The following is a 27,472-nucleotide window of genomic DNA, read 5'->3' on the forward strand; positions in this document are numbered from 1 at the left end:
AGCCGGGGCAGACCTGTGTGTGCAGCCTGCGACCCTCTACTGTGTCATGACACCCCCCACCCATCAGGACATGACAGGCGACACCAGCGAAGCCTTCAAAATTACAAGAAACTTTCCAGTGACGACATAAAGTTCCTGAACATCTGCCACCCACAGACAGGACAACCGCCAGCAGCTGCTGTGTGACGGGGCGCCTATGCCCAGCACTACAAGTGACACAATGCCGCCAGGACACAGCACTTCCGAATAGAATAAGCCGCCTGTGTCACACTAGCATGGAGCGCGGCCCACCCTCACACGGCAGTATGGCGGCGCCCAGCACCGGGGACGGATGTGCGGCCAGAACAAAGGCGCAGTCTTACTCGTAGTCCCGGAACACCTCGTTGGTGGTCCGGCAGTAGAAGAGGAGCTCCTCGGGCTGCAGGTCGGCGGGCGGCGGCCTCCGGGAGAACGGCTTGCGGTGCAGCTGCGGCATGTCTCCGCTATGGTAACACTGTGGAGACAGACAGGTCAGCGCCTGCGCGCAGCTAACAAGCGACGCTTTATTCCGACCCGAGCGCGGGGGCTGCAGCGGTACTGTCACTAATACCCGGGCCCGAGGCCCTCACATAACAGGTATTACGGTAACGAAAAGGAACCCAGTCCCGGGCGCCTGTAGAAGGAGGCCACCACGTGACTGCAGCCAGACGAAAGGAGCAGGAGACCGGTACCCATGTGAGGAGCCGCGGTGTCCGGGACTGTCCAAGCGGCGCGCGTATTATCCCGCCGGCTACTTCCGGCTGTGAGGAGATGGAGGAGGGCCGGTAGGCGGGAAGAAGACGAGGTGGCGGGCTGATCCCTTGTGTCGGTGCAGCAGCTGGCGGGAGAGTTCCCTTTTGTGTCTATTCTGTGTGACAGCGCTGCTGTGGTGGTGCGCGGTACTGCAGGAGCAGCAGTTCTGTCAGCTTGCCTGCCGAAACCAGGAGTGGGTGATAAATACGTAAGAGGTGATGTGTTTCTATTACACTTTTCCTCTGATTGTTCCTCTCCTGGTTTTGGCTTACAAATACTGATGTAAAATACTGACCGTGGCCTGCCACAGAGTATACAGTTACATTCTGCAGTACAGCAGGGAGAATCGAGCTCCCTGCTCTGGCGCCCGGCCACTATGGGGCCCCTGAGCCGCAGGGGGGGTGTTGGTGCTGTCTTATACTACAGAGTCTGCCTATGGGGTGCTGTCTTATACTACAGTTTGCCTATGGGGTGCTGCCTTATACTACAGAGTTTGCCTATGGGGTGCTGCCTTATACTAGTTTGCCTATGGGGGTGCTGCCTTATACTATACAGTCTGCCTATGGGGTGCTGCCTTATACTACAGTCTGCCTATGGGGAGCTGCATTATACTACAGAGTCTGACTATGGCCTGGGGGTCTGCCTTATGGGGTGCTGCCTTATACTACAGAGTCTGTCTATGGGGTGCTGCCTTATACTAGAGTCTACCTATGGGGTGCTGCCTTATACTACAGAGTCTGCCTATGGGGTGCTGTCTTATACTACAGTCTGCCTATGGGGTGCTGCCTTATACTACAGAGTCTGCCTATGGGGTGCTGCCTTATATTACAGAGTTTGCCTATGGGGTGCTGCCTTATACTACAGTTTGCCTATGGGGGTGCTGCCTTATACTATACAGTCTGCCTATGGGGTGCTGCCTTATACTAGTTTGCCTATGGGGAGCTGCATTATACTACAGAGTCTGACTATGGCCCGGGGGTCTGCCTTATGGGGTGCTGCCTTATACTACAGAGTCTGTCTATGGGGTGCTGCCTTATACTAGAGTCTGCCTATGGGGTGCTGCCTTATACTAGAGTCTGCCTATGGGGTGCTGCCTTATACTACAGAGTCTGCCTATTGGGACTGCCTTATACTACAGAGTCTGCCTATGGGGGCTGCCTTATACTACGGAGTCTGCCTATGGGGGCTTCCTTATACTACAGAGTCTGCCTATGGGGGCTGCCTTATACTAGTCTGCCTATGGGGGCTGCCTTATACTACAGAGTCTGCCTATGGGGGGCTGCCTTATACTACAGAGTCTGCCTATGGGGGCTGCCATATACTACAGAGTCTGCCTATGGGGGCTTCCTTATACTACAGAGTCTGCCTACGGGGTGCTGCCTTATACTACAGTTTACCTATGGGGGTGCCGCCTTATACTACAGAGTCTGCCTATGGGGTGCCGCCTTATACTACAGAGTCTGCCTATGTTTTATTTACAAACTCAGGGTACAGCCATGGGTGCAGCGTGCGCCCCGTCATACGCCAACCTTTCTTGGGTTTTGGGAGAGGTGGCTTTTTCATGGTGACGAGGTGCACGCCACAGACCCAGTGATAGGCTGGTATCGATACATCAATGATGTACTGCTAATTTGGAACGGAGATGATGCCAGCCTGTCCAATTTCATGCAATCAACTTAACATTAATCCATTCAATCTGAAATTTACGTATACTTGGCATTCTAGCAGGATTGATTTTCTGGATATCAGCTTGTGTGTTGGGAAGGATAAGGTGATGGAAACTGATCTCTATCGCAAAGAAACCTCAGTGAATTCACTGTTACATGCCTCCTCAGCACACAGCTACTCAACAATTAAGGCCATCCCAGTTGGACAATTTCTAAGAAATAGACGAGTCTGTTCCACTGAGGAACGTTTTGAGAGACAGTCCGTTGCCTTGTCTGATCGCTTTCGTGCCAGTGGATACAGCAATCGGTGCATTAAGGCGGGGTATAAGAGAGCTAAAGCTACAAGAAGGGAGGATCTACTCGTTCAGTCTAAAAAGAGCCAATATATGGATGACCCCATGATTCGATTCATTTCTACGTCAAATTGTCACTGGGATCGGATCCATGGGATTTTATCCAAACATTGGTCGGTGCTACGCACGGATCCTGTTTTGGCATCATTATTACCCTCATCACCAAGGATGGTTCAACGTAGGAGTAGAAATCTTAGAGATAACTTGGTGAGAAGCCATTATGTGGCTAAACAAAAAACTCTCTTTAACCCCTTCCCGACATCGGACGTACTATACCGTCCGATGTCGGGTCCCCTGCTTTGATGTGCGCTCCGGCGGTGAGCGCACATCAAAGTCGCGACATGTCAGCTGTTTTTTACAGCTGACATGTGCGTGCAATAGCGGCGGGTGAAATCGCGATCACCCGCCGCTATTAACTAGTTAAATGCCGCTGTCAAATGCAGACAGCGGCATTTAACTACCGCATCCGGCCGGGCGGCCGGAAATGAGCGCATCGCTGACCCCCGTCACATGATCGGGGGTCGGCGATGCTTGGATATTGTAACCATAGAGGTCCTTGAGACCTCTATGGTTACTGATCGCCGGTGTCTGTGAGCGCCACCCTGTGGTCGGCGCTCACAGCACACCTGCATTTTAGCTACATAACAGCGATCTGATGATCGCTGTTATGTAGCAGAGCCGATCGGGCTGTGCCTGCTTCTAGCCTCCCATGGAGGCTATAGAAGCATGGTAAAAGTTTAAAAAAAAGTAAAAAAAAATGTGAAAAAAATAAAAAAAAATATAAAAGTTTAAATCACCCCCCTTTCGCCCCAATCAAAATAAATCAATAAAAAAATAATCAAACCTACACATATTTGGTATCACCGCGTTCAGAATCGCCCGATCTATCAATAAAAAAAAGCATTAACCTGATCGCAAAACGGCGTAACAAGAAAAAAAATCGAAACGCCAGAATTACGTTTTTTTGGTCGCCGCGATTTGCATTAAAATGCAATAACGGGCGATCAAAAGAAGGTATCTGCACCGAATTGGTATAATTAAAAACGCCGTCTCGGCACGCAAAAAATAAGCCCCCAACCGACCCCAGATCATGAAAAATGGAGACGCTACGAGTATCGGAAAATGGCGCAATTTTATTTATTTATTTTTTTGCAAAGTTTGGAATTTTTTTTCACCACTTAGGTGAAAAATAACCTAGTCATGTTAGGTGTCTATGAACTCGTACTGACCTGGAGAATCATAATGGCAGGTCAGTTTTAGCATTTAGTGAACCTAGCAAAAAAAAACAAACAAAAAAGCAAGTGTGGGATTGCACATTTTTTGCAATTTCACTGCACTTGGAATTTTTTTCCCGTTTTCTAGTACATGCCATGGTAACACCAATGGTGTCATTCAAAAGTACAACTTGTCCCGCAAAAAATAAGCCCTCACATGGCCAAATTGACGGAAAAATAAAAAAGTTATGGCTCTGGGAAGGAGGGGAGTGAAAAACGAAAACGGAAAAACGAAAAATCCCACGGTCATGAAGGGGTTAATGTCGGCAGTCCTAAACATGGATGTTTCCCTTGCGGCTCGTGTGTCGCATGTCCTAACATCCTAAGATGCAAAACATTTACTTCATCTGATGGCAATAGAGTGTTTAAAATTCAAGATTTCATGTCATGTAACACCACATATGTGGTTTATTATGCCACTTGCCCTTGCTCACTTATTTACGTGGGACTTACATCAAGGGAGTTAAAGGTTAGGACACGGGAATATGTGAGGGATATTAGGGCTGCTAAAGATGTAACAGATAACTCCATGTTGAAGACACTGCCGCAACATTTCAAGGAGTACCATGGGTCTGATCCTGGTCATTTGATGGTGAGGGGAATTGAGAAAATCCATGGGGGTGTCAGGGGTGGCAATGTAAAACAACTTTTGGCACAACGTGAGTGCAGATGGATTGTAACCCTTGACACTCTAACACCTAGAGGCCTAAACGAGAATTTGAGCTTTTCTTCCTTTTTATGATTTTTCCCCTCTGGTATATGTATATACACTCACCGGCCACTTTATTAGGTACACCATGCTAGTAACGGGTTGGACCCCCTTTTGCCTTCAGAACTGCCTCAATTCTTCGTGGCATAGATTCAACAAGGTGCTGGAAGCATTCCTCAGAGATTTTGGTCCATATTGACATGATGGCATCACACAGTTGCCGCAGATTTGTCGGCTGCACATCCCAAAGATGCTCCATACAAGGCAGGATGGATCCATGCTTTCATGTTGTTTACGCCAAATTCTGACCCTACCATCCGAATGTCGCAGCAGAAATCGAGACTCATCAGACCAAGCAACGTTTCTCCAATCTTCTACTGTCCAATTTCGATGAGCTTGTACAAATTGTAGCCTCAGTTTCCTGTTCTTAGCTGAAAGGAGTGGTACCCGGTGTGGTCTTCTGCTGCTGTAGCCCATCTGCCTCAAAGTTCGACGCACTGTGCGTTCAGAGATGCTCTTAGGCCTACCTTGGTTGTAACGGGTGGCGATTTGAGTCACTGTTGCCTTTCTATCAGCTCGAACCAGTCTGCCCATTCTCCTCTGACCTCTGGCATCAACAAGGCATTTCCGCCCACAGAACTGCCGCTCACTGGATTTTTTTTCTTTTTCGGACCATTCTCTGTAAACCCTAGAGATGGTTGTGCGTGAAAATCCCAGTAGATCAGCAGTTTCTGAAATACTCAGACCAGCCCTTCTGGCACCAACAACCATGCCACGTTCAAAGGCACTCAAATCACCTTTCTTCCCCATACTGATGCTCGGTTTGAACTGCAGGAGATTGTCTTGACCATGTCTACATGCCTAAATGCACTGAGTTGCCGCCATGTGATTGGCTGATTAGAAATTAAGTGTTAACAAGAAGTTGGACAGGTGTACCTAATAAAGTGGCCGGTGAGTGTATATATATATATATATAATTATGTGGTGGATCATGGGTGTCCTGTTCCATCACCTCTTGGACGCTTGTTTATATGTCATATATCCTTGTTAGGAATTGATAAAATTTATGGGTAAAGAGTCTCTCGTCCTTCCTTGGAATATGTCCACTGTTTTGTTTTTATGCATTTTAACTTTATTTTTATTGTCTTTTTTAGTTATAGTTACCGGTCATGTGAAGTTACCGTATTTGACTTTTTTCAAGACCTTTCCGTCAAGCCGCCTTGGGACTCTTCTATTTGATCCTGAAGAGGGATATAAAGGGGGAATCACATCATTATTATTATTTTTTCTTCTTTTTTGTTATTTTTCTTCATGTTTTTCAGTAGTCATGTATACTTATGTATATTCTCTGTTTGTAATTCTTTTTCTGCACTAAATGTAGTATTGATATTTCTTTATGCCTTTGGGTACACATTCATATTATAATTGTGGCAGCTGACAGCCACGTCATTTGCACAATGGCACTTTATTAATTAATATTTGTTTCATTGAAAACAATTTGCACTGCAGCACTTTCATTTAGGATTCCTTTAATCTGGGCACTAGCGCATAACCTTAACTGTTGTGCTGTTCAGCAACATATTTTGTTGCCATTTTTTGCACTTTACCTTTGAGGGAGACACTACAGAATTCCCCTGTACCCTCGGAGCAACGGCCGCATATGTGGTCTTCAAGAAAATGGCGGCTGATGGTGCGCACGCGCGCCCTGACTTCCTGAACCCAATCATCTTGGTGGCATGCGCATGTCTCAATGACGTCAGAGGCAGGAATTCCACCCACATGTGCACTTCCTCTGTGACGGCCATAGGGATGATGGGAGATGTAGTCCGGGACGGGTGCGCCGATGTCATCAGGCACTTCCGGTTTCTTTCTATTTAAAGCTGAGTGACTAGCATAAGTTTACCTCCCCTTTGAGAAAGCTGGACCGCGAAACGCGCGTCAGGGGTGTCAGGGAGTTCGTGGGATTCACTCCAGAGCATGGGTAAGCCTCTTTGATTATTCCACTGCGCTTTAAGAGATGCGGTATCCTCATACGTGCAACTGTGTAATAGATCTGTGACTGGGCTGTGTCTCGCTCATTATTATTGTTTTGCAGCAGTATAGAATTTTGGCTATCACCATGTGGAATTCTACTTGTTTTCCCACTGATACCCCGGTACACTACTAGTTTGTTCCTTGGATCCTTCCATGTATTTTCTGTATATTGTTATTTGAAATACTTATTTGTATTATTTATCTAATAAAAGAAACATTTTAGAATGATTTATGAGATTCTCTGTTTACTCCATGTGTTTGTTTGTGGGGGCTGCCATATACTACAGTTTGCCTATGGGGGCTTCCTTATACTACAGAGTCTGCCTACGGGGTGCTGCCTTAGGGTATGTGCACACGATGCGGATTCTGCTGCGGATTTTTCCGCAGCGGATTTGGAAAATCCGCAGTGCAAAACGCTGCGGTTTTCACTGCGGATTTTCCTGCGGTTTCTTCTGCGGATTCCTCTGCGGGTTTTCAACAGCACTTTCCTATTGGTGCATGTTGAAAACCGCTGCGGAATCCGCAGAAAGAAGTGACATGCAGCGAATCCGCGTGGATTTTTCCGCATCGTGGGCACAGCGGTTTTTGTTTTCCATAGGGTAACATTGTACTGTACCCCGCATGGAAAACTGCTGCGGATCCGCAGCAAAAACTGCATCGTGTGCACGAAGCCTTATACTACAGAGTCTGCCTACGGGGTGCTGCCTTATACTACAGTTTGCCTATGGGGGTGATGCCTTATACTACAGAGTCTGCCTATGGGGTGCCGCCTTATACTACAGAGTCTGCCTATGGGGTGCCGCCTTATACTACAGAGTCTGCCTATGGGGTGCCGCCTTATACTACAGTCTGCCTATGGGGTGCCACCTTATACTACGGAGTCTGCCTATGGGGTGCCGCCTTATACTACAGAGTCTGCCTATGGGGTGCCGCCTTATACTACAGAGTCTGCCTATGGGGTGCCGCCTTATACTACAGTCTGCCTATGGGGTGCCACCTTATACTACGGAGTCTGCCTATGGGGTGCCGCCTTATACTACAGAGTCTGCCTATGGGGTGCCGCCTTATACTACAGAGTCTGCCTATGGCGTGCCGCCATATACTAGAGTCTGCCTATGGGGTGCCGCCTTATACTAGAGTCTGCCTATGGGGTGCTGCCTTATACTGCAGAGTCTGACTATGGGGTGCTGGCTTATATTAGAGTCTGCCTATGGGGTGCCACCTTATACTAGAGTCTGCCTATGGTGTGCCGCCTTATACTACAGAGTTTGCCTATGGGGTGCTGCCTTATACTAGTCTGCCTATGGGGTGCTGCCTTATACTAGTTTGCCTATGGGGTGCTGCCTTATACTACAGAGTCTGCCTATGGGGGTGCTGCCTTATACTACAGAGTCTGCCTATGGGGTGTGGCCTTATATTAGAGTCTGCCTATGGGGTGCTGCCTTATACTACAGAGTCTGCCTATGGGGTGCTGCCTTATACTACAGAGTCTGCCTATGGGGGTGCTGCCTTATACTACAGAGTCTGCCTATGGGGTGTGGCCTTATATTACAGAGTCTGCCTATGGGGTGCTGCCTTATACTACAGAGTCTGCCTATGGGGTGCTGCCTTATACTACAGAGTCTGCCTATGGGGAGTGCATTATACTATATTGAGGACTATCTGGTGCATTATACTATATGGAGGCTATCTAGGGGCCATCATACAGTGTGGGGGTTTGGAGGCTACTAAGGGGTCAGTATACTGTGTGGGTGGTACTATACAGTGCCATTGTCCTGTGTATAGGGGAGCTGTAAGGGGGGGAGACTCGGGACATTATTCAATGTTAAGTGGGAACTTATTGTCATAGGGGAACTCGGGTTACTGTGACTATCAAAGGGGCACACAGGGCAGAATTACTTTCTAGGGGGCAAAATATGGGCACTGTTTTCGAGGGCATTTGCACCTGGCATTACCATATTATAGAGCAGGGGGTCCCCAACCTGTAGCTCGGGAGCCACATGTCCCATGAATTGTGGCTCGCAGCTGTCTGCCATCTTGGTGCATTAGCTCCAGATTTAGTAAACTTGTATGAAGAGCACATCTCAAAATGGTGAACTTTGTGAGTAGCCCTGCAGAGAAGAGCTGATTTGGGTACACTTCTACTGGTCCTGGGGGTTTAGCGATAATTTAAAGTTTGGTATGATGGAGACAGAATGATACTACCGGTCAGAGTATATACTAAAGGAACCAGAGTATATAATTCACCACCACAAAGATCTTATTTTTAAAAGATTCAATTTTTATTTGTATATTCCATATAAAAACAATAAAGTACAAATAAATACAATAGAGGAGAACAACAACTGAGCACTCAAAGGGGGAACCACTGCTTCATTTAGTCTGACTAGGTATAGCATGTGTCCATATATTTGGGAGGTGATATCGTTGCTATAAATGCTATTAGTTTCAAGATCATACCCAAATTGCAAGTTACTTGATACCACATAATCCCTAACAATACATATACACTCCCAGCATCATTGCTTACCCATTGTAGGTTCGGTTAGAAGCGGTGGTCCACCCTGCGACCCCTGACGCGCGTTTCGCGTTTAGATGGCTTTCTCAAAGGGGATGTAAATAAGTCCCGCACATGCCCTTCCTTAAATAATGCCCCCAATTACTGATGAAAAGTCGGCGCACGCGCCCGCGCTCCACCGCACATACAAAAAACGTCACTTCCTGCTGGCGTCATCTGCCCAGTGCGCATGCGGGTAAAAGTGTACCCTGTGACGTCAGGCGCAGGCGCACTGTGCAATATTGTCGCCACACAGAAATACGCTGTGCGAAGAGAAGCGCGGTGCGCACGCGCACCATCAGGAATGGTAAGGCTCGGAACTAGAGGGAAAACAGAAAGGAGAAAAGAGAAGAGAGAAGAAAAAGATAAACGGAAAATAGTATAAAAATTTGTACGTATAGTGCCGTCCCCTCATCAACTCATCCATAGGGTATGGCACATGAGGCATTTAAGCACAGATTACTGCGCCAAATAAATATTAAGGTGGAAATATTGCAGCATATCGCTTCATAAACAACGCTATATTAGATAGCACAGCACATATTGTATCTTGGCAATGGTCTCATAAAGAGGCAAAGTGACATAATGTGAAAATAAAAAGTGCTACTCATAAAGAATCCCCACCTATAACGGTGAGGATTAACAACTTATCCGTAACGAGTACTGGATAATTTTAAACCATGTGCTACATTATAAACTATTCAAGACATAAATCTAAGAACAAAAAACTGTGAAGGTAATTAAAACCCTATATGAAGTGCAGAAGTGACGTATATATATAGAATTTGTAACATACAGTACATCATATATCACAAACGTGAAATAGTGCAAAAAGAGAACCATAGATAATCTTATTAAATATACAGTTATAACTAAGAAGATCTTCCTCTTCCTTTGTTTTTGATGACATGTTCCTTTTTGTCCCTCAGATCCGAACTTATTCATAGAAGGATAGGCAGTCTTCTATAGCTCATATAGTCTAAAACAAATATGCTAAAATAAACAAACAGGACAAACAATTAAAATAAGTAACAGAGGAGATAAACAACCATATTATCATATCTCATTTTTTATTTTTTATATAGGATAAGGAGCCCCTTATACAGACTGTGAGAAGAGCAGGGCATATCAAAGCCACAGGCCATCACTTTCGTCAAACAGAAATCTGCCACAAAAGAAAAGACCCCCCTTATAAGAAAGGCGCAAAAGTCAATTTTTCATTTAGCCCCTTTGGGGATAAGGTCCCCAGGATCGTAATCCATCTGCACTCACGCTGGGCCAGGATTTGTTTCAAATTTCCGCCTCTCACACCACCGTGAATGCAGTCAATACCCCGGACCTTGAGACCCCTGGGATCGCATCCATGGAATTCCTTGAAATGTTTAGGTAGAGTTTTTAATATAGATAAATCCTCCTCATCTTTAGCGGCCTTGATATCACGTACATGCTCACGGACTCTAATCCTGAGTTCTCTAGAGGTCAGCCCAACATAAATAAGGGAGCAAGGACAAGTCGCATAATAAATTACGTATGATGTACCACAAGAAATACGATCGCGAATCTTGAATACCCTGCTCCCATCAGACACCATAAAGGTGTCACATCTCAAAATATTTGGACATGCCACGCATGACCCACAGGGGGAGCAACCATTTCTCGGACCACCAGAATTGAACAATCTCTTTTCCTTCGCCACATAGTGGCTCCTAACCAAATGGTCACGCAGGTTTTTGCTCCTCCTCTGTGTCATACGCGGCTCCTCTGGTATGTTGGCTGCCAGGACCGAGTCCGTAAGCAGTACTGGCCAATGTTTTCTCAAAATTCCATGGATCCGATCCCATTGGCAATTAGATGTAGATATGTAGCTAATCTCATATTTATTATTTTCAACCCTTTTTTTAGATGGTTTCAATAACTCACTTCTCTCCACATTTCGTGCCCGTTTATATCCAGCCCTTATACAGCGACCACTGTAGCCCCTGGATTTAAATCTCTCTGCCAAGATTGTGGATTGTCTCTCAAAACGTGTCGTTGTGGAGCAAATCCGCTTGTTTCTGAGATACTGACCAACTGGGATGGCCTTAATTGTGGAGTAGCTATGTGCCGAGGAGGCATGCAGGAGTGAGTTAACCGAAGTGTCTTTTCTATATAGGTCAGTTTCTATCCTTCCATCCTCCCCGACAACTAAGCTAATGTCCAAAAAGTTCACACATTTCTTATGAAAATTATATGTAAATTTTAAATTAAAAGAATTTGAATTAAGGTACCGCATAAAGCCCGATAGGCTGGTCTCGTCACCTTCCCAAATCATCAACACGTCATCAATGTAACGAAACCAGCCTATCACCGGGTCCGCTGCCTGTGCCCCGTCGCCCTGAAAAATATGTCTCTCCCAAAAGCCAAGAAAGAGATTTGCATAGGCCGGGGCACAGGCCGCGCCCATTGCGGTACCCTGTATCTGCAAAAAAAACCGATCTTTAAATACGAAAAAATTGTGTGTCAAAATAAATTCCAGTAAATCCAAAATCAAATCAGATAAATGGCCATCCCAGTTGGCCGTCTCAAGAAAGAACCGGGCTGCTCGCAATCCATCGGAATGCCTGATAGAGGTATACAACGATTCAATATCGATAGTTACCAACAACATATTGTCATCGATTGAGACACCATCAATCTTGGTGAGAACGTCTGTAGTGTCTCTGACATAGGAGGGGAGAGTCTCAACCAAAGGTTTGAGATAGAAGTCAATGAATTTGCATACATTATCACTCAACCCCCCTATGCCAGAGACAATTGGACGTCCAGGTGGATTAAGTTTGTCTTTATGTATTTTTGGTAGAAAATACAGTGTCGCCACTTTTGGGAACTTCGGTAATAAACCCTCTATGACTTTTTTGGGGACAATACCGGACTCAAGGGCACAATTTAGAATTAATTCCAATTCCGTCTGGAATTTCATCATGGGATTTTGTGGGAGCAAACGGTAAACTTCCTTATTTTTCAACTGGCGAAATGCCTCCTTCTCGTATTTCTCAACCGGCCAGATCACGACATTCCCTCCCTTGTCTGCCGGCTTTATCACAACCGTATCGAGTGCCTGCAGTTCTCCCAAGGCCTGTCTTTGTCTTTTTGTAAGGTTATCGTTGTATATTCTATGTGATAACCCTTTAAGATCCTCTGCAACCAATCTGCAAAATATCTCCACCTGGGGACAAACAGACAAGGAAGGGAACGTACGCGATCTGGACACGATCGAGGAGGGAAAGGAAATACCTTGGTTTTCAGCTTGTTGCTCATTCAATAGATCCTCCAATGCAGCCAGTGCTTGTTGTTCAATGATATTTGTAAGGCCCAGCTGTGTATTGGTCTGGTTATGGAGTTTCTTTAATACAAGTTTACGGCATAGAAGATGAACATCTTTCAATGCTGTGAAAAAATCAAATCCGTTACGTGGTACAAAATTTAAACCCAATTTAAGCAAATCACTCTGAGTCTCAGACAAAGGGTATGTAGACAGATTAATTACCTCCAAATTAGTATTTTTTGCCTTCCGTTCATATGTTGAAGGGAAGTTGAGTTTTCTTTTACTATTTGTTGGATTTCTTTTGGGGTATCTAGATTTTCCATATCCATCTTTGTCTGGAATCTTAGAATTTTCAGAAGTGATGCTGGAATCATCAGCCGAGGTAAGGGAAGAAATAGATCCAGATCTTATTTGGGATCTGGGGCGATTGTTAAAGTTCCTTTTCCATCTATAAACTTTATTCTCCTGAAAATCAAGATTATCTCTATGCAGTTTTTTGGCTTTAAATTCACCAATTTCCTTCTCCCATGTGGAGAAATCCTTCTCCAGGTCTGTATTGAGTCTATCCAAAGCTTCAGGGGTTAAATCCCCTTTAATTAAAGTTTGCAGCTCCTCAATCTCTTTTTCCAAATCTCCTAATTTGCTCTCATCCAATCTCATTAGAATTTCTATAAAACTGCGAGAACATCTTGTCGCAGTCTCTTCCCATTCCTTTTTAAAGGTAGTGTCTTCTACTGGGAAGGAGGGGAAAATTTGAACACGTAATCCTCTCGGAATTAAGCCTCGAGTCAGGTACTGTCCCAAAGATGCCCTGTTCCACCACAGTCTAGTTCGTTTATGTAGTAAAACCTTCAATCTAATAATTTGTTCCTTAGACTCCCTGTTACTTAGTTCCAGAGTACCAGCTGTGTCCTCCTTAAAGACATCATTCAATCGAGATAACCAAGATTGGTCTCGAGCACGAAAATCCATGTGCCTAGGATTTGAAACTGTGGATAACACAGAAATAATCAGTACACAAACAGAAATAATCCAGCACTGCATATTTCCAAGGGCCAAAGGTGAATGATTTAAAACCTTTCCCATATAACAATCTGGCACATCGCCCGGTGAAATGCTCCAAAAAACAGATTATATACTAAAGGAACCAGAGTATATAATTCACCACCACAAAGATCTTATTTTTAAAAGATTCAATTTTTATTTGTATATTCCATATAAAAACAATAAAGTACAAATAAATACAATAGAGGAGAACAACAACTGAGCACTCAAAGGGGGAACCACTGCTTCATTTAGTCTGACTAGGTATAGCATGTGTCCATATATTTGGGAGGTGATATCGTTGCTATAAATGCTATTAGTTTCAAGATCATACCCAAATTGCAAGTTACTTGATACCACATAATCCCTAACAATACATATACACTCCCAGCATCATTGCTTACCCATTGTAGGTTCGGTTAGAAGCGGTGGTCCACCCTGCGACCCCTGACGCGCGTTTCGCGTTTAGATGGCTTTCTCAAAGGGGATGTAAATAAGTCCCGCACATGCCCTTCCTTAAATAATGCCCCCAATTACTGATGAAAAGTCGTTATAGCAACGATATCACCTCCCAAATATATGGACACATGCTATACCTAGTCAGACTAAATGAAGCAGTGGTTCCCCCTTTGAGTGCTCAGTTGTTGTTCTCCTCTATTGTATTTATTTGTACTTTATTGTTTTTATATGGAATATACAAATAAAAATTGAATCTTTTAAAAATAAGATCTTTGTGGTGGTGAATTATATACTCTGGTTCCTTTAGTATATAATCTGTTTTTTGGAGCATTTCACCGGGCGATGTGCCAGATTGTTATATGGGAAAGGTTTTAAATCATTCACCTTTGGCCCTTGGAAATATGCAGTGCTGGATTATTTCTGTTTGTGTACTGATTATTTCTGTGTTATCCACAGTTTCAAATCCTAGGCACATGGATTTTCGTGCTCGAGACCAATCTTGGTTATCTCGATTGAATGATGTCTTTAAGGAGGACACAGCTGGTACTCTGGAACTAAGTAACAGGGAGTCTAAGGAACAAATTATTAGATTGAAGGTTTTACTACATAAACGAACTAGACTGTGGTGGAACAGGGCATCTTTGGGACAGTACCTGACTCGAGGCTTAATTCCGAGAGGATTACGTGTTCAAATTTTCCCCTCCTTCCCAGTAGAAGACACTACCTTTAAAAAGGAATGGGAAGAGACTGCGACAAGATGTTCTCGCAGTTTTATAGAAATTCTAATGAGATTGGATGAGAGCAAATTAGGAGATTTGGAAAAAGAGATTGAGGAGCTGCAAACTTTAATTAAAGGGGATTTAACCCCTGAAGCTTTGGATAGACTCAATACAGACCTGGAGAAGGATTTCTCCACATGGGAGAAGGAAATTGGTGAATTTAAAGCCAAAAAACTGCATAGAGATAATCTTGATTTTCAGGAGAATAAAGTTTATAGATGGAAAAGGAACTTTAACAATCGCCCCAGATCCCAAATAAGATCTGGATCTATTTCTTCCCTTACCTCGGCTGATGATTCCAGCATCACTTCTGAAAATTCTAAGATTCCAGACAAAGATGGATATGGAAAATCTAGATACCCCAAAAGAAATCCAACAAATAGTAAAAGAAAACTCAACTTCCCTTCAACATATGAACGGAAGGCAAAAAATACTAATTTGGAGGTAATTAATCTGTCTACATACCCTTTGTCTGAGACTCAGAGTGATTTGCTTAAATTGGGTTTAAATTTTGTACCACGTAACGGATTTGATTTTTTCACAGCATTGAAAGATGTTCATCTTCTATGCCGTAAACTTGTATTAAAGAAACTCCATAACCAGACCAATACACAGCTGGGCCTTACAAATATCATTGAACAACAAGCACTGGCTGCATTGGAGGATCTATTGAATGAGCAACAAGCTGAAAACCAAGGTATTTCCTTTCCCTCCTCGATCGTGTCCAGATCGCGTACGTTCCCTTCCTTGTCTGTTTGTCCCCAGGTGGAGATATTTTGCAGATTGGTTGCAGAGGATCTTAAAGGGTTATCACATAGAATATACAACGATAACCTTACAAAAAGACAAAGACAGGCCTTGGGAGAACTGCAGGCACTCGATACGGTTGTGATAAAGCCGGCAGACAAGGGAGGGAATGTCGTGATCTGGCCGGTTGAGAAATACGAGAAGGAGGCATTTCGCCAGTTGAAAAATAAGGAAGTTTACCGTTTGCTCCCACAAAATCCCATGATGAAATTCCAGACGGAATTGGAATTAATTCTAAATTGTGCCCTTGAGTCCGGTATTGTCCCCAAAAAAGTCATAGAGGGTTTATTACCGAAGTTCCCAAAAGTGGCGACACTGTATTTTCTACCAAAAATACATAAAGACAAACTTAATCCACCTGGACGTCCAATTGTCTCTGGCATAGGGGGGTTGAGTGATAATGTATGCAAATTCATTGACTTCTATCTCAAACCTTTGGTTGAGACTCTCCCCTCCTATGTCAGAGACACTACAGACGTTCTCACCAAGATTGATGGTGTCTCAATCGATGACAATATGTTGTTGGTAACTATCGATATTGAATCGTTGTATACCTCTATCAGGCATTCCGATGGATTGCGAGCAGCCCGGTTCTTTCTTGAGACGGCCAACTGGGATGGCCATTTATCTGATTTGATTTTGGATTTACTGGAATTTATTTTGACACACAATTTTTTCGTATTTAAAGATCGGTTTTTTTTGCAGATACAGGGTACCGCAATGGGCGCGGCCTGTGCCCCGGCCTATGCAAATCTCTTTCTTGGCTTTTGGGAGAGACATATTTTTCAGGGCGACGGGGCACAGGCAGCGGACCCGGTGATAGGCTGGTTTCGTTACATTGATGACGTGTTGATGATTTGGGAAGGTGACGAGACCAGCCTATCGGGCTTTATGCGGTACCTTAATTCAAATTCTTTTAATTTAAAATTTACATATAATTTTCATAAGAAATGTGTGAACTTTTTGGACATTAGCTTAGTTGTCGGGGAGGATGGAAGGATAGAAACTGACCTATATAGAAAAGACACTTCGGTTAACTCACTCCTGCATGCCTCCTCGGCACATAGCTACTCCACAATTAAGGCCATCCCAGTTGGTCAGTATCTCAGAAACAAGCGGATTTGCTCCACAACGACACGTTTTGAGAGACAATCCACAATCTTGGCAGAGAGATTTAAATCCAGGGGCTACAGTGGTCGCTGTATAAGGGCTGGATATAAACGGGCACGAAATGTGGAGAGAAGTGAGTTATTGAAACCATCTAAAAAAAGGGTTGAAAATAATAAATATGAGATTAGCTACATATCTACATCTAATTGCCAATGGGATCGGATCCATGGAATTTTGAGAAAACATTGGCCAGTACTGCTTACGGACTCGGTCCTGGCAGCCAACATACCAGAGGAGCCGCGTATGACACAGAGGAGGAGCAAAAACCTGCGTGACCATTTGGTTAGGAGCCACTATGTGGCGAAGGAAAAGAGATTGTTCAATTCTGGTGGTCCGAGAAATGGTTGCTCCCCCTGTGGGTCATGCGTGGCATGTCCAAATATTTTGAGATGTGACACCTTTATGGTGTCTGATGGGAGCAGGGTATTCAAGATTCGCGATCGTATTTCTTGTGGTACATCATACGTAATTTATTATGCGACTTGTCCTTGCTCCCTTATTTATGTTGGGCTGACCTCTAGAGAACTCAGGATTAGAGTCCGTGAGCATGTACGTGATATCAAGGCCGCTAAAGATGAGGAGGATTTATCTATATTAAAAACTCTACCTAAACATTTCAAGGAATTCCATGGATGCGATCCCAGGGGTCTCAAGGTCCGGGGTATTGACTGCATTCACGGTGGTGTGAGAGGCGGAAATTTGAAACAAATCCTGGCCCAGCGTGAGTGCAGATGGATTACGATCCTGGGGACCTTATCCCCAAAGGGGCTAAATGAAAAATTGACTTTTGCGCCTTTCTTATAAGGGGGGTCTTTTCTTTTGTGGCAGATTTCTGTTTGACGAAAGTGATGGCCTGTGGCTTTGATATGCCCTGCTCTTCTCACAGTCTGTATAAGGGGCTCCTTATCCTATATAAAAAATAAAAAATGAGATATGATAATATGGTTGTTTGTCATGATCTCTGCAGGCAGAGATCATAGCAAGCCTATAGAGGGACAAGCTCTCGGAAGATGGAACTATACTGACCATGAACTAAGCCTGCCGCGCAACTAGAAATAGCCAGGTAGCATTTCCTATTTATCGCTAGATGCCCAGCTCTGGCCTAAGACCTAAATAGCTAGCAGAGGGAAATATAAGACCTGGCTCACCTCTAGAGAAATATTCCAAAGAAGACAGTAGCCCCCCACATATAATGACGGTGAGTTCAGATGAAACAACAAACGCAGCAGGAAAATAGTCTTAGCAAATTTGAGGTCCGCTTACTAGATAGCAGAAGACAGATAGTATACTTTCATGGTCAGCAGAAAAACACTAACAAAACACCATCCAGAGATTACCTTAAACTCTGGCATTAACTCATAACGCCAGAGTAGCAATCCCTGATCAACGAGAGCTTTCCAGACACAGTAACAAAACTTCAGCTGTGAACTGGAACAAATAGGCAAAATGAAACATGGACAAAAGTCCAACTTATCTAGTAGTTGTCAGAAGCAGGAACAAGCACTGAGAGGCATCAGATAACATTGTTGACCGGCAAGAAACCACCAGAGAAATGAGCTTAAATAGCGACACCCACTACTGATGGAACCAGGTGAAACAGGAAAGAGGATGACAAGTCCAATTCCACAAGCGGCCACCGGGGGAGCCCAGAATCCAAATTCACAACAGTACCCCCCCCTCAAGGAGGGGGCACCGAACCCTCACCAGATCCACCAGGGCGACCAGGATGAGCCCTATGGAAGGCACGAACAAGATCAGAAGCATGAACATCAGATGCATTGACCCAAGAATTATCCTCCTGGCCGTAACCCTTCCAGTTGACCAGATACTGGAGTCTCCGTCTGGAAACACGAGAGTCCAAAATTTTCTCCACAACGTACTCCAACTCACCCTCAACCAACACCGGAGCAGGAGGCTCAACTGAAGGTACAACAGGTACCTCATACCTGCGCAATAACGACCGATGAAAAACGTTATGAATGGAAAAGGACGCAGGGAGGTCCAAACGGAAAGAAACAGGATTAAGAATCTCCAATATTCTATAAGGGCCGATGAACCGAGGTTTAAACTTAGGAGAAGAGACCCTCATAGGGACAAAACGAGAAGACAACCACACCAAATCTCCAACACAAAGCCGAGAACCAACACGACGATGACGGTTGGCAAAACGCTGAGTCTTCTCCTGGGACAACTTCAAATTGTCCATAACCTGCCCCCAGATGTGATGCAATCTCTCCACCACCGCATCCACTCCAGGACAATCCGAGGATTCCACCTGACCGGAGGAAAATCGAGGGTGAAACCCCGAATTACAGAAAAACGGGGACACCAAGGTGGAAGAGCTGGCCCGATTATTGAGGGCGAACTCTGCCAATGGCAAAAAAGCAACCCAATCATCCTGGTCAGCAGAGACAAAACACCTCAGATATGTCTCCAGGGTCTGATTAGTCCGCTCGGTCTGGCCATTAGTCTGAGGGTGAAAAGCAGATGAAAAAGACAAATCTATGCCCATCCTAGCACAGAATGCCCGCCAAAATCTAGACACAAATTGGGTACCTCTGTCAGAAACAATATTCTCAGGAATACCGTGCAATCGGACAACATTCTGAAAAAACAGAGGAACCAACTCAGAAGAAGAAGGCAACTTGGGCAGAGGAACCAAATGGACCATTTTAGAGAAACGGTCACAGACCACCCAGATGACAGACATCTTCTGGGAAACAGGCAGATCTGAAATAAAATCCATCGAGATGTGTGTCCAAGGCCTCTTAGGAATAGGCAAGGGCAACAGCAGTCCGCTAGCCCGAGAACTACAAGACTTGGCCCGAGCACAAATGTCACATGACTGCACAAAGACTCGCACATCTCGTGACAGGGAAGGCCACCAGAAGGATCTTGCCACCAAATCCCTGGTACCAAAAATTCCGGGATGACCTGCCAATGCAGAAGAATGTACCTCAGAGATGACTCTACTGGTCCAATCATCCGGAACAAACAGTCTATCAGGCGGACAACGATCCGGTCTATCCGCCTGAAACTCTTGCAAGGACCGCCGCAGATCAGGAGAAACGGCCGACAAAATTACTCCCTCCCTAAGGATACCTGTGGGTTCAGCATTACCAGGAGAGTCCGGGTCAAAACTCCTAGAAAGGGCATCTGCCTTAACATTCTTAGAACCCGGTAGGTATGACACCACAAAATTAAAGCGAGAAAAAAAATAAAGACCAGCGCGCCTGTCTAGGATTCAGGCGCCTGGCAGTCTCAAGATAAATCAAATTTTTGTGGTCAGTCAATACCACCACCTGATGCTTAGCCCCCTCTAGCCAATGGCGCCACTCCTCAAACGCCCACTTCATGGCCAAAAGCTCCCTATTCCCAACATCATAATTCCGCTCTGCGGGCGAAAATTTGCGAGAAAAGAAGGCACAAGGCCTAATGACGGAGCAGTCGGAACCTTTCTGCGACAACACTGCCCCAGCTCCGATCTCCGAAGCGTCAACCTCAACCTGAAAAGGCAGATTCACATCAGGCTGACGTAACACAGGGGCAGAGGCAAAACGGTGCTTAAGCTCCTGAAAGGCCTCTACAGCATGAGGGGACCAATTAGCAACATCAGCGCCATGTCTGGTCAAATCAGTCAGTGGTTTAACGACATCCGAAAAACCAGCAATAAATCGGCGGTAAAAGTTGGCAAAGCCCAAAAATCTCTGAAGACCCTTAAGAGAGGAGGGCTGAGTCCAGTCACAAATAGCTTGCACCTTGACGGGATCCATCTCAATGGAAGAGGGAGAAAAAATATACCCCAAAAAGGAAATTTTCTGGACCCCAAAAACGCACTTAGACCCCTTCACACATAAAGAATTAGACCGCAGAACCTGAAAAACTCTCCTGACCTGCTGGACATGAGAGTCCCAGTCATCAGAAAAAATCAGAATATCATCCAGATATATTATCATAAATTTATCCAGAAAATCGCGGAAAATATCATGCATAAAAGACTGGAAAACTGAAGGGGCATTAGAAAGACCAAAAGGCATGACCAAATACTCAAAGTGGCCCTCAGGCGTATTAAATGCGGTCTTCCACTCATCCCCCTGCCTGATCCGCACCAAATTATACGCCCCACGAAGATCAATTTTAGAGAACCACTTAGCACCCTCTATACGAGCAAACAAATCAGTAAGCAATGGCAATGGGTATTGGTACTTAACAGTGATCTTATTCAGAAGCCGATAATCAATACATGGTCTCAAAGAGCCGTCCTTTTTTGAGACAAAGAAAAACCCAGCTCCCAAGGGAGAAGAAGATGGACGAATATGTCCCTTTTCCAAAGACTCCTTTATATATTCCCGCATAGCAGCATGTTCCGGCACAGACAGATTAAACAAACGACCCTTTGGATATTTGCAACCCGGTATCAAATCTATGGCACAATCGCACTCACGGTGCGGAGGTAACGACCCAAGCTTGGGTTCGTCAAAGACGTCTTGATAATCAGAGAGGAACTCAGGGACTTCAGAGGGAATGGACGACGAAATAGAAACCAAAGGTAAGTCCCCATGAATACCCTTACAACCCCAGCTCAACACAGACATTGCTCTCCAGTCCAAGACTGGATTGTGAGACTGCAACCATGGCAATCCCAGTACCAAATCGTCATGTAAATTATACAGCACCAGGAAACGAATAATCTCCTGGTGATCCGGATTGATACGCATGGTTACTTGTGTCCAGTATTGTGGTTTATTATTAGCCAATGGGGTGGAGTCAATCCCCTTCAGAGGAATAAGAGTCTCCAAAGGCTCTAAATCAAAACCACAACGATTGGCAAAGGACCAATCCATAAGACTCAGAGCGGCGCCAGAGTCAACATAGGCGTCCGTGGCAATGGATGACAAAGAGCAAATCAGGGTTACAGACAAAATAAACTTAGACTGAATGGTGCCAATGGAAACAGACTTATCAAGCTTCTTTGTACGCCTAGAGCATGCTGATATAACATGAGTAGAATCCCCACAATAGAAGCACAATCCATTCTTCCGTCTAAAATTCTGTCGCTCGCTCCTGGACAGAATTCTATCACACTGCATACTTTCTGGCGTCTTTTTCATAGACACCGCCAGATGGTGCACCGGTTTGCGCTCCCGCAGACGCCTATCAATCTGAATAGCCATTGTCATGGACTCATTCAGACCTGCAGGCACAGGGAACCCCACCATAACATCCTTAACGGCATCAGAGAGACCTTCTCTGAAAGTTGCCGCCAAGGCGCACTCATTCCACTGAGTAAGCACAGACCATTTACGGAATTTTTGGCAGTAAACCTCAGCTTCGTCTTGCCCCTGAGATAGTGCCATCAAAGTTTTTTCTGCCTGAAGTTCCAAATGAGGTTCCTCATAAAGCAAGCCCAAGGCCAGAAAAAACGCATCCACATCGCGCAACGCAGGATCCCCTGCTGGCAATGAGAAGGCCCAATCTTGAGGGTCACCCCTGAGCAAGGAAATCACAATCCTAACCTGCTGAGCAGGGTCTCCAGCTGAACGAGACTTCAGGGACAAATAAAGCTTACAATTATTTCGGAAATTCTGGAAGCTAGCTCTATTCCCTGTGAAGAACTCCGGCAAAGGAATTCTCGGCTCAGATACTGGAACATGTACCACAAAATCTTGTAAATTTTGTACTTTCGTGATGAGATTATTCAAACCCGCAGTTACACTCTGAAGATCCATTATTGTCAGGTGCACACAGAGCCATACAGAGATTAGGAGGAGAGAGAGAAAAAAGACTGCAGCAAGGCAAACTGGAGGGAAAAAAAAAAAAAAAAAAAATTCCAGCAGACTTCTTATAACTCTCCTTTCTCAACCTGGGTCTTTAACACTTTATTGGCCGGTCAAACTGTCATGATCTCTGCAGGCAGAGATCATAGCAAGCCTATAGAGGGACAAGCTCTCGGAAGATGGAACTATACTGACCATGAACTAAGCCTGCCGCGCAACTAGAAATAGCCAGGTAGCATTTCCTATTTATCGCTAGATGCCCAGCTCTGGCCTAAGACCTAAATAGCTAGCAGAGGGAAATATAAGACCTGGCTCACCTCTAGAGAAATATTCCAAAGAAGACAGTAGCCCCCCACATATAATGACGGTGAGTTCAGATGAAACAACAAACGCAGCAGGAAAATAGTCTTAGCAAATTTGAGGTCCGCTTACTAGATAGCAGAAGACAGATAGTATACTTTCATGGTCAGCAGAAAAACACTAACAAAACACCATCCAGAGATTACCTTAAACTCTGGCATTAACTCATAACGCCAGAGTAGCAATCCCTGATCAACGAGAGCTTTCCAGACACAGTAACAAAACTTCAGCTGTGAACTGGAACAAATAGGCAAAATGAAACATGGACAAAAGTCCAACTTATCTAGTAGTTGTCAGAAGCAGGAACAAGCACTGAGAGGCATCAGATAACATTGTTGACCGGCAAGAAACCACCAGAGAAATGAGCTTAAATAGCGACACCCACTACTGATGGAACCAGGTGAAACAGGAAAGAGGATGACAAGTCCAATTCCACAAGCGGCCACCGGGGGAGCCCAGAATCCAAATTCACAACAGTTGTTTATCTCCTCTGTTACTTATTTTAATTGTTTGTCCTGTTTGTTTATTTTAGCATATTTGTTTTAGACTATATGAGCTATAGAAGACTGCCTATCCTTCTATGAATAAGTTCGGATCTGAGGGACAAAAAGGAACATGTCATCAAAAACAAAGGAAGAGGAAGATCTTCTTAGTTATAACTGTATATTTAATAAGATTATCTATGGTTCTCTTTTTGCACTATTTCACGTTTGTGATATATGATGTACTGTATGTTACAAATTCTATATATATACGTCACTTCTGCACTTCATATAGGGTTTTAATTACCTTCACAGTTTTTTGTTCTTAGATTTATGTCTTGAATAGTTTATAATGTAGCACATGGTTTAAAATTATCCAGTACTCGTTACGGATAAGTTGTTAATCCTCACCGTTATAGGTGGGGATTCTTTATGAGTAGCACTTTTTATTTTCACATTATGTCACTTTGCCTCTTTATGAGACCATTGCCAAGATACAATATGTGCTGTGCTATCTAATATAGCGTTGTTTATGAAGCGATATGCTGCAATATTTCCACCTTAATATTTATTTGGCGCAGTAATCTGTGCTTAAATGCCTCATGTGCCATACCCTATGGATGAGTTGATGAGGGGACGGCACTATACGTACAAATTTTTATACTATTTTCCGTTTATCTTTTTCTTCTCTCTTCTCTTTTCTCCTTTCTGTTTTCCCTCTAGTTCCGAGCCTTACCATTCCTGATGGTGCGCGTGCGCACCGCGCTTCTCTTCGCACAGCGTATTTCTGTGTGGCGACAATATTGCACAGTGCGCCTGCGCCTGACGTCACAGGGTACACTTTTACCCGCATGCGCACTGGGCAGATGACGCCAGCAGGAAGTGACGTTTTTTGTATGTGCGGTGGAGCGCGGGCGCGTGCGCCGACTTTTCATCAGTAATTGGGGGCATTATTTAAGGAAGGGCATGTGCGGGACTTATTTACATCCCCTTTGAGAAAGCCATCTAAACGCGAAACGCGCGTCAGGGGTCGCAGGGTGGACCACCGCTTCTAACCGAACCTACAATGGGTAAGCAATGATGCTGGGAGTGTATATGTATTGTTAGGGATTATGTGGTATCAAGTAACTTGCAATTTGGGTATGATCTTGAAACTAATAGCATTTATAGCAACGATATCACCTCCCAAATATATGGACACATGCTATACCTAGTCAGACTAAATGAAGCAGTGGTTCCCCCTTTGAGTGCTCAGTTGTTGTTCTCCTCTATTGTATTTATTTGTACTTTATTGTTTTTATATGGAATATACAAATAAAAATTGAATCTTTTAAAAATAAGATCTTTGTGGTGGTGAATTATATACTCTGGTTCCTTTAGTATATAATCTGTTTTTTGGAGCATTTCACCGGGCGATGTGCCAGATTGTTATATGGGAAAGGTTTTAAATCATTCACCTTTGGCCCTTGGAAATATGCAGTGCTGGATTATTTCTGTTTGTGTACCGGTCAGAGTAGGTGCTTGAAGCTGGATGTGACTTTGTTGGGAGTGCGTGATGGAAGAATGCTGAATGGGGGTTTGGTGGGAGCCTCTGCATCTTGGTATACTGCTTTACGGTAATTTGTGTGGAAAAGCTTTGGTTATCATAATGCCCGTAATAGGGGCTTTGGTTGCCCCTACTGTGGGGGGAGCAGGAGCTGGATGTGGCTCGCGACCCTCTTGCAGAGCTGAATGTGGCTATCAAGGTCAGAAAGAGGGTTATATAGAGGGTTGCTTTATAATTTAGAAGGCACAGAGAACCACACAGCAGGTGCAGTAAAAGGGACACATACGGCACCAGCAGCTCAGTATTGGGGTATCAGGTGCAGTAATAGGGACACATACGGCAGCAGCGGCTCAGTATTGGGGTATCAGGTGCAGTAATAGGGACACATACGGCAGCAGCGGCTCAGTATTGGGGTATCAGGGGCAGTAATCGGGACACATGGCAGCAGCGGCTCAGTATTGAGGTATCAGGGGCAGTAATAGGGACACATACGGCAACAGCGGCTCAGTATTGGGGTATCGGGCAGTAATAGGGACACATACGGCAGCAGCGGCTCAGTATTGGGGTATCAGGTGCAGTAATAGGGACACATACGGCAGCAGCGGCTCAGTATTGGGGTATCAGGTGCAGTAATAGGGACATATACGGCAGCAGCGGCTCAGTATTGGGGTATCAGGGGCAGTAATAGGGACACACGGCAGCAGCGGCTCAGTATTGGGGTATCAGGGGCAGTAATAGGGACACATACGGCAACAGCAGCTCAGTATTGGGGTATCAGGTGCAGTAATAGGGACACATACGGCAGCAGCGGTTCAGTATTGGGGTATCAGGTGCAGTAATAGGGACACATACGGCAGCAGCGGTTCAGTATTGGGGTATCAGGGGCAGTAATAGGGACACATACGGCAGCAGCGGCTCAGTATTGGGGTATCAGGTGCAGTAATAGGGACACATACGGCAGCAGCGGCTCAGTATTGGGGTATCAGGGGCAGTAATAGGGACACATACGGCAACAGCGGCTCAGTATTGGGGTATCGGGCAGTAATAGGGACACATACGGCAGCAGCGGCTCAGTATTGGGGTATCAGGTGCAGTAATAGGGACATACGGCAGCAGCGGCTCAGTATTGGGGTATCAGGGGCAGTAATAAGGACACATACGGCAGCAGCGGCTCAGTATTGGGGTATCGGGCAGTAATAAGGACACATACGGCAGCAGCGGCTCAGTATTGGGGTATCAGGGGCAGTAATAGGGACACATACGGCAACAGCGGCTCAGTATTGGGATATCAGGGGCAGTAATAGGGACAGATATTGCAGCAGCGGCTCAGTACTGGGGTATCAGGTGCAGTAATAGGGACACATACGGCAGCAGTGGCTCAGTATTGGGGTATCAGGTGCAGTAATAGGGACACATACGGCAGCAACGGCTCAGTATTGGGGTATCAGGGGCAGTAATAGGGACACATACGGCAGCAGCGGCTTAGTATTGGGGTATCAGGGGCAGTAATAGGGACACATACGGCAGCAGCGGCTCAGTATTGGGGTATAAGGGGCAGTAATAGGGACACATACGGCAGCAGCGGCTTAGTATTGGGGTATCAGGGGCAGTTATAAAGACACATACGGCAGCAGCGGCTCAGTATTGGGATATCAGCAGGATGAGGAGTATGTGCAGGTTGGGAATAGATGGTGATGGGGCTGAAAATATGAGGTGTGAAACGTGTCTTTGTTGTATTCTCTACAGCCGAGTCATGGCTGGAAGAAGTTGTCATGTCGATCTGGGCCAGATAGAAAAGACGGGAAAAGTGACAACTATCAGTAAGAATGTCAGCGGTAAGACATTATCTGTTACTGTGCTGTGATCTGTAATATGCTCTGTAGGACTAGTGTCTACCACTGACCATATGGTGGTAATATCCATGTTGGTTGTTATATTGAGATTATTTTCAGTAACAGCGTGGTCATCTGCTGAGGTTCTCCTCCACTATCAGGGTGCATCACCGAGTTGTTATCAAGGTTACCTGGTTAGGGGCCCACTCAGAAGCTTCGCCCCCCCGAACCAAAAACCTAGCTACGCCTCTGGTAGTAACAAATGGTGCACAACGTTATCAGCCATGTGTCCCCACACCTGCCAACTGTTAACAGAAAAAGGGACAAATCATGTGGCACACTACAGTGCGCATCGGCAAATGTTGTAAACACACCAATCCGTGCCCATTTACCATTTCTTTCTCCCCTGGCAGGAGGAGTTGTCAGAGGGGCACTGGCAGAGAGGGACACTCAGCAGACGCCTGAGACTGCAGTGCGTAGACCCAAATCCGGGACTGTCCGCTGTATCCTGGGGACTCCGGTCCACATCACTGCTACCTGGCAGCTG

The 27,472-nt window shown here is 45.1% G+C and overlaps 1 protein-coding gene and 1 long non-coding RNA gene across 2 annotated transcripts in view; one reads left to right on the forward strand and one right to left on the reverse strand.

Moving 5' to 3' along the window:
* The window catches only part of BAZ1A (bromodomain adjacent to zinc finger domain 1A), a 152,307-nt gene extending 151,445 nt beyond the window's left edge, over positions 1-862 (reverse strand). The window contains exons 1-2 of the mRNA XM_077262762.1: positions 711-862; positions 363-493 (exon numbers count right to left, since the gene is read on the reverse strand). Coding sequence (XP_077118877.1) covers positions 363-475 — 113 coding nt within the window. The 5' untranslated portion in view covers positions 476-493; positions 711-862. The remainder of the gene's footprint in view (positions 1-362; positions 494-710) is intronic.
* On the forward strand, positions 392-27,472 carry LOC143774954 (uncharacterized). Its single transcript, XR_013215571.1, has 3 exons — positions 392-509; positions 26,840-26,928; positions 27,339-27,472. It is a non-coding gene; the product is annotated as an uncharacterized LOC143774954 (long non-coding RNA).

Source organism: Ranitomeya variabilis, chromosome 1 (assembly GCF_051348905.1).
Source record: "Ranitomeya variabilis isolate aRanVar5 chromosome 1, aRanVar5.hap1, whole genome shotgun sequence".
NCBI lineage: Eukaryota > Metazoa > Chordata > Amphibia > Anura > Dendrobatidae > Ranitomeya > Ranitomeya variabilis.